Below are 12,722 nucleotides of genomic sequence, written 5' to 3' on the forward strand. Positions count from 1 at the left end.
TGCAATAGCTAATAAAATATTTATTTATATTATTGTTAAAATTTATATTATTGTAAAACTTAAAATTCTTTGTTTATTACATCTTCCTTCAATTTATATATCGCGTAGAAATATTATATTTAAACGATTTAGTCAATTTACAAAGCACTACAATTTTATCAATAAACTATGAAAATCTGCAACGGTCAAAGATATTAAAGGTTCACTTTATGCTTTACTCACAAAAATTAAAAGACATACAAATTTTGCGTATTTGTGCGAAAAGTATCTTTATTTCCTTCTCGTTACATGTACATGTGTTATGTACAAATTATAGAAAAATTATATATAAACACATTAATCATATTAAAAAATCGCGTTACTGGCGTTTATTTAAATAAAAATATTTAAATAAAAAGCTCACTATCCATTTAATGTTATATTTAGAGTAAGATATTTCTCGAACAAATACGTGACATGTTGTTATAACGAGCGATTTATGAAAAACCGAATCTCTGCATTAATTTGATCTTCGATTAATGAGATGGTTTCAATAATATCTAGCCATAAAACAGATAATTTAATTGCGTTTGTTAAATGAGAATATTAAACGCAAATTTGTAATGAGAATATTAAAAGCAAATTTGCAAACACATCTTGTATATATTTATGTATTTAAAATTATTTAAATATTGCGCAAATAAAATTTGGTAAAATTATCAACAAAGCTTATAATATTGCGAAAATATGGAATATTCACATATGATAAATCAAAATTATTTTAAGTTATATACTATTTATCAATTCTGTTATGATTTGCATCAATGTTACCATCTTTCTCTGGTTTCCTTATTCTAATAAAATACTAATGTGATAAATATAGAAAATGTTTCAATAAAAATTTTCGATTGATTCATTTCTATAATGTATTGTAATATATATTTTTTTCGTACTACTACTTGAACTTTTCGATTATTCTCACGTTCTTAACTACAGACTTCAAGTGCTTTACTATACTTTATACAGTGAAGCACTTGAAGCCAACTTGAGATGAAACCGGAAGCTATTGCTAGTAACTCAAGTGAAAGGAATAACTATCGAGCCTCCTAAGTCCTGCCCGAGGCGACGATAAACCGCCGACTCGTAAAACGATAGAACGATTAATCGAATCGCAGTTATTTCGCTATGTTTCATCTATGAATTATCGAGCAAGATATAGAAAATTGATAAAAATATACGCTTTTTGAAACATCTTTATTCCTCGCTCAATGCAAATACATATTCACGAATGATTAATATTTATCAGATAGGTTGTATAATGAAGAACAAACGTAAACAAAAATTTAAATTATTCCAAGGAAATATAATTTGAGTAAGTCAATAGAAAAATTTAATATTACTTGAAGCAATATTAAATAGTTTAAAGTAGGTGAAAAAGAGAGAGAGAGAGAGTATAATTGAAACTACACGATATTGCATGTTTTCCTGCAAAGAGTATTTTCAACTTTACATTTCCTTGTTATTAAAGCTTTATTAACGTTTATCGTTATAAAATTCATAATTATGATTTGTATTTCTACCCAAACTTTTTCTAAAAAATAACAAAATGAAGAATGGAACAAAAAGTAAGGGAAACGTGTAACTGTCAGGCTTCGCAAGAGTATTACGCAATAAAACTTTTACTGTGACGTAAAAGATCCTGTCATATTTGCGCTAAGTCTTCTTCTCGTTCCGTATTTCAATTAATTATATGTTATGATATCCATTTATCATTTTGATTGTATCAATTTCAACGCAATATCGTTAGGATATGGAAAAACGGACATAAGGTACGAGGAAAGGTAATGTTCAAGTATAAAAAATTCAAGTATAGATACGATTTTCCGATAAGCATGTGAAAACTGCAAGATTCGTTTATGCTACGAGAACATCCCGCGATATTATCGTAAAATATGAAATTCATATCCCGTCCGAGATGCGAATAGCACACCGTCTTACTATGAAAGATTCTCCATCTGGATTTGAGTGCTGCTAATAAAGAAGACGATCCGTGGATATTATGTCTCTGCCAAACTCGTAACGAATCTCGGATACCGCTGTGATCGATGAGAGATTATGTGTTAAAAATGAAACTCCGTCACTATCACTATCGTTATTGCATCGAATATTCTTTTCAAGTATCCATCTGTCTTGCGCAACATTCGTTAATCATGTAGATGAAACTGAGAATATTGAAATTGCCTTGCAAAATAATAATATGATACTATTTGGTAATACTATAATTGTGAAGCGCAGAATAACAGAAAACATGGTAGTAAGTTTTCTACATTGGGATCTGCTAAAAAATGAACATCATACATTTACAGCAACTCGGTGAAAAAGAGGAAACCTTTAAATATTTAACGAAGGAGCATCGGGAATAGACGGGAGTAAAAATAAAAGTTAAAGTACTACCGGAAGAAGAGGAAATAGAAACGCAAGATGACTGGCAATAGTCATGAAACGAAAGAAAAAAAATTCCAACACGAGAGACATATATACAAAAAATTCATAAGCAATAAATAAAAATTAATAAATGCTACAATAATAAACTATTAAAAAGTAATCCCATTTTTTCAGATTCACTTAGCTAATAAAATAATAAACGCGTAATATGTGAACAAATATTTGATGTAAAGATGAAAAATGAGAAGTATTCTGCACACTCTATTCCTTCTTTAAGATGTAAAATAATTTAATTTAGAAATGAAAGAGTTTTTAGGAAGACATTGATTTGCTTTCTCTTCTTAAACGATTGCAAACATCTATTACTTGAAATAATCCAATTACAAAATTTAATTCGTTTTGATTTGTTATCAATGCAGAACATTTTCAAAATATTTTATACAGGGTATTAAAAAAAAAAAAAAAACTATTTAATATTTATATGGTAGATAGGACACACATGCAACGTGAGAAGAAGATAATCTGTCTAAATCTTTATCTCGATATTTACAGAAAATGATCCATATGTCCTCCTTCCATTTCCATATTTCCATATTTCCACACGCTTGGCATCTCCTTGCTAATCGCAAAGATCCGCAATCGCCGGTTGATGACAACTAACTGATTGTCGGTGGAATCTTCTGTTATGAAGTATGTATGGAAATTGAATGAAAACACACACATTCAAAACGGTTTATAAACACTGAGGTAAACATCGCATGCGATACGTAGAAGCCAGTAAGTCAATCGTAATACTAACAAAAATATTTATATCTCAGAAACGGTTCAGCTTTCGACCTATATTTATTAAGCTTTTTTTACTCAGTATGTTTACTGTGTCTTATCATATAAATGTTGAATGGTTTTTTTTAAACATCCTATATAAACGCATTCGTCTGCGTTTGATAGCTGGGATATTAAACGATATGACTGATCCTTTTATTTTGCAGGTTAAAATGGCCAACGGTTGCCAGAAATTTCGACAACCATCGCGATCATTCGATCATTAATCTTGTTCTCCGCTTATCGGAAGTCAATTTCATAGTTGGTATGATATAAATACTACCACATACACACATATTTTTCATGGTTGTCTTCCAATATGCCTCGTAAATGAAAAGAACTGTATCAATTAAATGTGACACACTTCTTCAGTTTTCTTTTTTTATAGTAGAAATAGTATTATATTTATAGACTGCATAAATTTCGCTATAATAATGTTAAACATAGTTTGAATTAAATCGTATCATGAATTTTAATCCATGTAATATCTTTATCGAAAAAATTTCTATTTCCTATTTTATAAAAATACAAAGTAATTTTTTTTTGCTGTGATATTATTTATCATATAATAAGATAAATTGCTAAAGTAAATATTCTATTTCTATTAAACATTACGAGAAATCACGAAAAGGTATGCAATCAAATTTTTAATCGCGAGTCAAACATTTTCCAACAATAATATATTTTGATAATACACGCTTCTATATATGGACAAATATATGTACGTAATCTGTGTGTATGCGTGCATATTTAAGATCTTCAATAATTAAAAAAGAATAAAAATGTCTTGAGCATTTGCAAGAATAGAACTTAATAAGAACTCAGGAGAACTTAGCAAATGTTTGGGGGAGATGATTCAGATTGTTACGTATTTGTTGATATAATATATTGAGAGAAACGTGCTTAAGCAGAACTACGAGCAATTTTGATATACTGTTCACTACTGTCAAGCGTTATACATATTAAGGTGTGAATCTGTTTTACATTCATGAGAACGTTAGAATACGAGTTATGTAGAAATTTTGAAATTAACATAATGTGCAATCTTCTTGATACGCAATTGCACTTGTATAAATTAAAATTATGCAAGATTCTCAAAAATCTTTCCACAATTTTACATATATTAAAATATTATATCTTATACAATGCATTTTACCATAATGCTGTAAGAATTATCATTTTATGTGAAAGATTGGCAAATAAATGAATCTTATTACCTTTTCACCGTGGAAAAAATCGATTCCAAATTGGTTAAAAAATGTATAGCTCTTAAAACTCATTGCTATCTCAAATATTTATCATTTCAAAATACTAATGAAAGATACAAGCATATCTAAACGTATCATGACACAGTCAACGCAAGAGAGTAAATATCAACAATCATCATAACTTTTGTACCGTACGTATTGCATGTTCTAGTTTATAATCTAGTTTACAATATTAATTAAGCGATAATTATAATATTTACCTTAATGTATATGTACTAAAATTAATAAGTAAAACCAGATATATGTGAACGTAAGTTTGCGCGTGTTTAATTTAATTTTAATTATTTTTTGAAACTTTTATTATCCTAAAATAAAATTTTATGAAATTTGTTATTTTAGTTCGTAAAAATAGCCAATATAAATTTCGAGAAATTTTTTTTATATATTGTCTTTTTTTTAATCCTTAAAATAAGCTAAGATCAATTACTTTCAAATTTAAAAGTAACAATAAAAAATAGAATGTACACAAGTGTATGACACATTTAAGTTATAAATTAACTTTATCCATATTTATAATATCCTAAAAATATATTGCCTAAAATAATTTAATTAAAAATACTAGAGATCAAAGTAGAATATAATTATTTTATAGATTTGAAATACAACATCGAAATTCAACGATATTTGATAAATTAAGTTTCACGAGTGCAGAAATACTTTGAAATTAATTTCAAGTATATTTTGCTTTAATAAAGATTTAATTGCAAAGATATTAAAAATTCAAAAGTTATAAAAAAGAGAAAGAAATGTTACTTTTTTCTCAGTCTATTTCTCTCTTTTTCTCTCTCTCTGTGTGTTCTTTAAAAAAATCTTGAGTTCGGAAAATTCGTTACGGAGTCAAATAAATTTTCAAAAAGCTTTGCCCGGATGAAGTGCACGGAGTCCAGAATAACCTGTGCATCATATACCTAACTGTCACATATAATGTAATTATAAAAAAGATGTTGAGTTACTTTATACTGGACAGCTTTGTGCAATTTCAAAGGATCCAACGTTTCATTCCTAACGAGGTTTCCAGTGAATTTTCTTTTTGATGGAATGCTTTCTAGAAATACCATAGCTCGTCGGACATGAAATAATGAAATGATGGAGTGTGCCGTGTTACTCATGATGCTGTGTACGCTTACAATATAACGCTCGCGTATAGTTAGATAATTCAGTAATATCGTTTCACGAGTTTACGCGCTCACGACTTTGCTATTGCTATATACAATTCTGTCAAGAAACAGTATACAATACATATTTTACTAATCCAAATTTACATAAGTCTTTACGCAAGTAATCACACGCGGTTGCACGTTGAATACATTATAAAATAAAAATTATTTTTAATTCTAATGCACATTGTGCGCAATTGGCATATTAATAATATATTGCGTTGAATGTATCGCTAGATTCAGCATTCTGTTTCCATTTTGTGTAAAAGATGCAACAGAGACGTGAATTGAGAAAGAATTTCTAATATTCAAGCATATTTTCACCTATTGAATCGTGAGATAGATTGTTTATTGAAGCCTCTCGACACAGAATTGTAAAATATAAACTTTTTTTCTTCTAAAAATAAAGATGGCAGTACATATTTTCTAAGAATAATTTCTTTTATGTGATAAAAAGAAGTCATTTTATTGCCCAATTTCGTCACATAATATTCATGGAATAATAATGGTAAAATTTTACTTAATAAAACATAAAAAATCTATATTTTACATATTATTAAATAAATTTTAAATAATTTTATAATGCATACGTTGTTATGTATAACAATGTATAATTAATATTAGACTTACTTAGTTAAAAAAGTAAAACAATTATGTTCTACATGTGCAAAAATAATGTTTATATTGAATTATTTTCCTCTCAACAAACTAGAATATAACGCAAAGAAATAAGTATCAAATATTATAGCCGTATATAAAAAAATGTTTGTCATTAAATCTTTACCTGTACACAATAAGTAAAATTCTAATAAAAAGGTCTTTTTTAATAAATTATTTATATAATGAAAATAGAAAGAAAAATTTCAATATAGAATGTATATGATATCCTATAACTTTTCACACAAACCACAATAAAGATAAACTATCACTAGCAGCATTGATTGTCGATATAATTCACATATGACTATTACTCGATTTTACGATATAGTGTTCTTTATTATTTTTTACACGTATGTTATTTAAAAAGAAAACATGGTATTATAACTTTACGTGTCAATATTACAGATATTTTGAAAAAGGAATAAAATATAATTTAAATAACGATACTAAAGCAATTTGTAAAGAATTCCGCGCACATCAATTTAATATAAGACTGATTTTTATCTACGAATATACACACACTGTAGATGCGACAAAATAATAAAAAACTTTTGTTTAATAGTGTACCATAAGCGGAATAGTTCGCTAAAAAATTAGTAAATTAAAAGTTTTCTAAAACTTGTATCTCTCTCCTTTTATACGTTGACTTTATGCGATAATATGCCATTACACACAACCGAGTTTTATACGCGTGTTATAATGGATACAAGTATAAAGATACAAACATAAGCAAGTTCTTCGAGTTTTGATTTTTTTCTGTCTTGCATTAATTACTTTAATCTCCCATAAAAAAAATTATTGTAAAAAAGAAATACCCGCGGTGGCGCCGATAATGCATTAGTAATTTATAACATAAACATTTGACGAGTTTAACGCGCGGATAGATTTATGAGCAAAATTACTACATTTCCTGATATGTCGTTTATCTTCGAATATGTCGAGAGTCTCTTACATCTGATAGCACAAACGTCAAAGTAGAAATCTCCAGATACTCGCAAAATTAATCGGCTATATGGGATTTTTTTCAAGCAATAAAACGAATTAAAAAATAAGAAGATTGATCATCGCAATAAGAAAATCAAGCGTTTAGAAGGAAACATCGCTTTTGCAAAATTCATCATACGTGAAAAAAATTATATTTAAAAAAACTTAAAGCAAATTCTTATCTTACATGTAATGAATTTTATATATGAATATATGATGTAATGTAATGTTCAAAATTTATGGGACAATATTTAAATTATGCTATAAATACTTGACAGGTTTTATGAAATTATATATCTGTACTCGATATAAATATACAATACTTGTGTGATATTTATATTTACACCATATGTGATAAACAACTTGATTAATATTCGTTATGAAATCTATCAGTTATACGTATTAAATGAGTGATTTGCAATTCAGTTTATCGAGTTTGTGACACGATTATCAACGGAATGCAAAATGACATACTTTTAATTACACGAGTTTAACTTTATATATTTCGTGCGATAAATTACATCCGTACTGATGATGCTAGGATGATAAACTAATTTCCTTAATGAACGTCGCAAGTTCGAATTCTGCGCAACGTATATGAATCTCTAAAATGGAATTTTGCCAACTATAGTTTATCTTATCGTTCTCAATTCGGATTTTTAAAATATCTGCACGTGTGTGACAGATTCATAATTTCACATAAATAAAATTGCCTATAACATCCTTCATAGATATTTGGATACTTTAGACACATATTATATATAATTGTACAGTCATGAGAATTGCACGATGTACCATATACGCATGCAAATTGGGATGAGATGTTGCCCGACTAAATATATATCGTACCGAACGAACATGTACGACAAGCTCATATCAATTCAGCGATGAAGAGGATGACACACACATATATATAGATTAGATTCAATAGGCGGATCAAACGCGACAGAGTTAATAACGATGACGAGAGAACTTTCACCGCCAGCTGTGCGTTTTGCAGCGCGAATATGCATGACTCCTTGAGTACTTCAACTTACGACTCTACATTGCACAAATATATTACGGAGATGAGAGAGTTCACACAAGTGATGTTGACACACAAAGAAGCATTTACAATTCTTTAAATTTCTCATAGCTACGATATCTTACTGTTTGATATAATTCAGTGTATATATTATATTAAGTTTCGAATTATACTAGAAATTTAAAAATATAGATTTATATTCCAATTTAAAAATTATTTGTTATATTATAACTTTTTTAATTTTTGTTTTTATAGTAAGCAAATATATATATATATATGTATGTATGTATAAAAATTAAGATTAGCAATAATAGGTAAGTAGAATCATTACAAAGTAAAATCAGAAGTTAAGATCAGAAAATTACAAACGCAATATACGACGATAATTTTGGAATTAGATTTATTTTTTAATTGAATAAACAAAATATTTATATAAAAGTAAATTGCTCTCGTAACAAATTTTCATATAAAATATATAGTTTAAAGAAAATATATGAAATTATTACGCTAGCTTTAATTATTCATCGTTTGTAATTTGATAAAATATTATCTTCGCATCAAAACTGAAATATTATATTAAAACTTTTTACGCCACTTTGATTGAAATGAAAAACATTATCGCTAATGCAATCTTGCACATGAACATTCTCCAAATTATAAATTTAAAATATCCTATAAATGTTACTATATAAAAAACCCACGAAACGATTGTTACTTTTAATTTCGCTCATCACAAAATCATTTTTACAGCAAAAATCAATTTCACATTATTACTGAAAATATAATTCTGCTTCGTTTCCAAATATACACTCGCAAATGCTCGAAAGTATTGCGAGTGTGTTATAATTGAGCATCAGTTCCCGTACGCATAAATTATGTTTCCCTGATTTAATTTAATTTGGGGGAAAAAAAAAGAATCTCTTTCTCAGGATGTTGCTCGGTTAATTCGCTCATGCGTAAAACTATAGCTTTGGGTAAAGAGAGGACTGGCAGTCTGCCTCGTGCGTGCGCTGAGTTTCATGATACCGTATAATAACGTGGAGCACGTACTTACACACTACAGTAAGATTCTTCGTGCCGCTGGCCGTGGAGAAGGTCGGCGCGTCTGCCGTAACTTCGCAGCTGAATGTACCCGAGAGGCCGAAGTCGACTTTGCGGAGCGTTACCTGGCTCTGGTTCGAGTTGTCAGGCTGAAACACACATTCGTATAAGATGTAGAGAGCGAATGGAAGTATATGCGTGTCGCGGCGTAGGCGCCAGCCTAGGTTATTACGCCGCGGCGAAGTCGTAATATCATTTACATGTTACATGGTAACATGGATTTTATGTAATCTCATTTGTTGAAAGATATTACGCGTTGACGAGATTAGATATTCATGGTTTCGCAATACCGTCGTGCGCGCCGGTAATTACTAACCGTATTACTGAATATTAAAACGTGATGTTATCTTTTTTATTAGCTTATACTTTATGTGTATTTGCGCTGTATGACACACAATTGCTCTTAATTACTCAAAAAAATATTTACGTTTACTGAGCACGGTGTAAAAATAATTATAAATTTTTTTAAAGATTTTCTCTAAATATATGAAATTAAAACTCTTGAAAAGAATATACGGCGCCTCTCCCGTTTCACTAAATATTCCATAAATATCTTAGCTTTCGTCATATCGAGGAATGGCTGGTCCACTCGAGGGAATAGTCACCTTATCAGGAAATTATCCGGCACTCGACTAAAGTGGCCCGAAAAGGCAAGTTGCTAACGGAAGGAGAGATGAAGCAGCCCCGCGTGCTGCAGAGAAGCCGGGTAGAGAAGGGTTTAATCGGAACAGGCAAAACGAAGCATGCATAATTAGCAGAGCTTAAATAATGAAAGAGGAAGAAGCACAAGTGAGCGGGGACGGGCCGATGACTGGAGCGAGAAAAAGGAAGGGTGAACTGCAAGCTCTTTGACGATCTGGAAAAGGAGCGTGAAAGGGGCAAGTGAGCTCTTTCCTTGTTGATTTATGTGACCGTCTTCGTGCACGCGCTTTCTGACTGACTTCACAGAAGCAGAGACGAAAGTCTCGTCTCGTGTACCGAAAGAATAAATATGAAACAATAGCACTCGGTCGGTCTTATCTATCTAGGATATAATCTCCAATTATCGTCCGGCTAGTAGCGTCTTGTTATTCTCCTTTGATTGGCGATGACACGCGAGATGTTCAATATCTGCTGTGGACTACTAATGTCCGCGTGCGAGACATGTGAATTCTATCAGGCAAGCTATCAATCTGTCGAATTTATGAAAAAATTAATGAAGCGAGAAATTATTCGAGCAGGGTACCGGATATATGCGACAGAGTACATCGGAGAGGAACAACGTAGATGCAATCCCGCCCCTTTCTTTGTCAATATAATTTTATTACTCTATCTTTTCTTATATTTCTCTCTGCAAATATAAAAATAATCTTTTCTAAAATATATTAAATGATATTATTACTACTAATTACTATAAAATTAAATCAGCTGTTCTCCTGTCATTTTAATATTCCTACTCAATCAATTTTGAATACACTGTATCTTTGAAAAAATATCACGTTTATATCATATAATATGTTTAACGTGATAGATTTTTGTCTCTTTCACATAGATCCTTACTTGTCTAATGCTTGTTTGAATTCCTATCAGAATAATCTAACCCAACGATATCAATATGCTGGAAGTGTGATATTTATTACACTTCTCGAATGAGTATCGGTCGTATCGGTACTCGGTTTGCTTGAGAATTGCAAGTAGATATTGGGAACGAAGGCTATTATGACTTCGAACACGCCATTGTGAAATAATAGCTTAGTGCTCGTAGTCATGCGTCGATCCTTTTGTTTGCTGATAAATCGGTTCGTTGCTTTTAATGACACGATCATTTCGAACGGATACTTTTCTCGCCCGTTTTACGTGAATGTTTCGGAAAAATCATCCAGTACAATTTGTAAACTCGATGCGATGGACGCGCAACAAATTGCATTAAACTGTTTCGATACGCGCAGTATCGCGATTTTATATATCATTGCGAACGCGCTTTTAACGTTATTATATAATACCTCGCGTTACGATACCTACATGAGCGCTGCTTTGTTAACTCGTTATGTAAATGTTTCGCGATTCTGACTCCGCAAATACTGAGTCGAATTGGTTAACTCGATGTAACACTTTCGGCAGACACAAAGAATTTCTATATACGGAATCGCACATAGAAAAATTGCCCTTTGCGTACAGGTAGAGTAAAATCTGTTATACGAAAAGTTTTTATTTCCGGATAGGATACATGGTGTGATAACGCAATGATTTGCGTTTATAATCAAGCCAAACCAATCAAATATAATGCAAAAAATAATGTAACGTGAAAATAATTTTTTTTCTGCCCTATGAACACGATTGGTGCTTATGATTCATTTTCCATAAAGATCTATGAAATGAACCCATATCTGACATCGCGGCTGGAGTACTCTAATATAAATTCGCGGAAATACAGGATTACGCATCAAAATCCTACAAAATCGTATTTCCGACGTAGATCCTACCGCGAGATACACACAACGCATAGTAAATTAAATATCGCTCCAAAAGGAAAAAAAAAAAAAAAAAAAAAAAAAACCGACCAAGTAACAAAACAAGTTTTTCTCGGCAATTTCTCCCCGGGGAGGAGAACCGTCGGATGTCACTTCGGGCGAACGTATTTTTTTCGAAATCGAGGCTTTTATACATCCCTCGCGGGGTACGCTACATTACTTCCTGTCCGTTCGTCACTGGAGAGAAGGGGCCACCGCACGTGCGGTGCGTTTCGGCCGTGTTTCGAAACGATAAACGCAAACGGGAACGCGCGGCGGCGCGTTGTCACGGTTTGTCAGATCGTTCATTCGGCTGTACCGAAAATACACAATGGGACAACGGTTTGTTTTTGACGCAACGCGCGCGCGCGCGCGTGCAGGGATGTTGCGACGCGCCATTCCGAAAACCACCGTGCCCAACGTACGTAAAGGCCTACGGAAATGTTGGAGGGATGATAAAAGCGCCGACTGTTTTTACGGCGATTACAGCGGTCAAGGGTGCTGTTAACGAGACACCGTCCGGTGTTGTGGTTTGCGTTACGGTGATACGATAAAGCCACATATTTCGTTGTTCGCTCACCCCCATCGATTTGCGCGGCTCGAGCCGCGAAAAAATAGCGGTAGTTCCGCAGCCGTGTGGCTCGCGTATGTGTATGTGTATATGTGTAGAGGTGCCCCAATTACTAAATATCTTCGATAGTGGCGCGGCGTGACCGACCGTTAAGCTTTCGGATGCATCTTTCTTTTTAACGATTTAACTTTTTCCGCATGTTTGCAATGCTCAAATTAATAG

General features: G+C 31.6%; 1 protein-coding gene across 1 annotated transcript in view; it reads right to left on the minus strand.

The window, feature by feature from the left end:
• The window catches only part of LOC138935712 (platelet endothelial cell adhesion molecule), a 127,915-nt gene that overhangs the window by 43,501 nt on the left and 71,692 nt on the right, over positions 1–12,722 (minus strand). Inside the window, exon 3 of the mRNA XM_070300494.1 lies at positions 9,394–9,529. Within this exon, the coding sequence (XP_070156595.1) occupies positions 9,394–9,529 (136 nt within the window). The remainder of the gene's footprint in view (positions 1–9,393; positions 9,530–12,722) is intronic.

This window comes from Polyergus mexicanus, unplaced genomic scaffold, assembly GCF_030449975.1.
Source record: "Polyergus mexicanus isolate NDT 795.1 unplaced genomic scaffold, iyPolMexi1.0 SCAF_8, whole genome shotgun sequence".
Taxonomy (NCBI): Eukaryota; Metazoa; Arthropoda; class Insecta; order Hymenoptera; family Formicidae; genus Polyergus; species Polyergus mexicanus.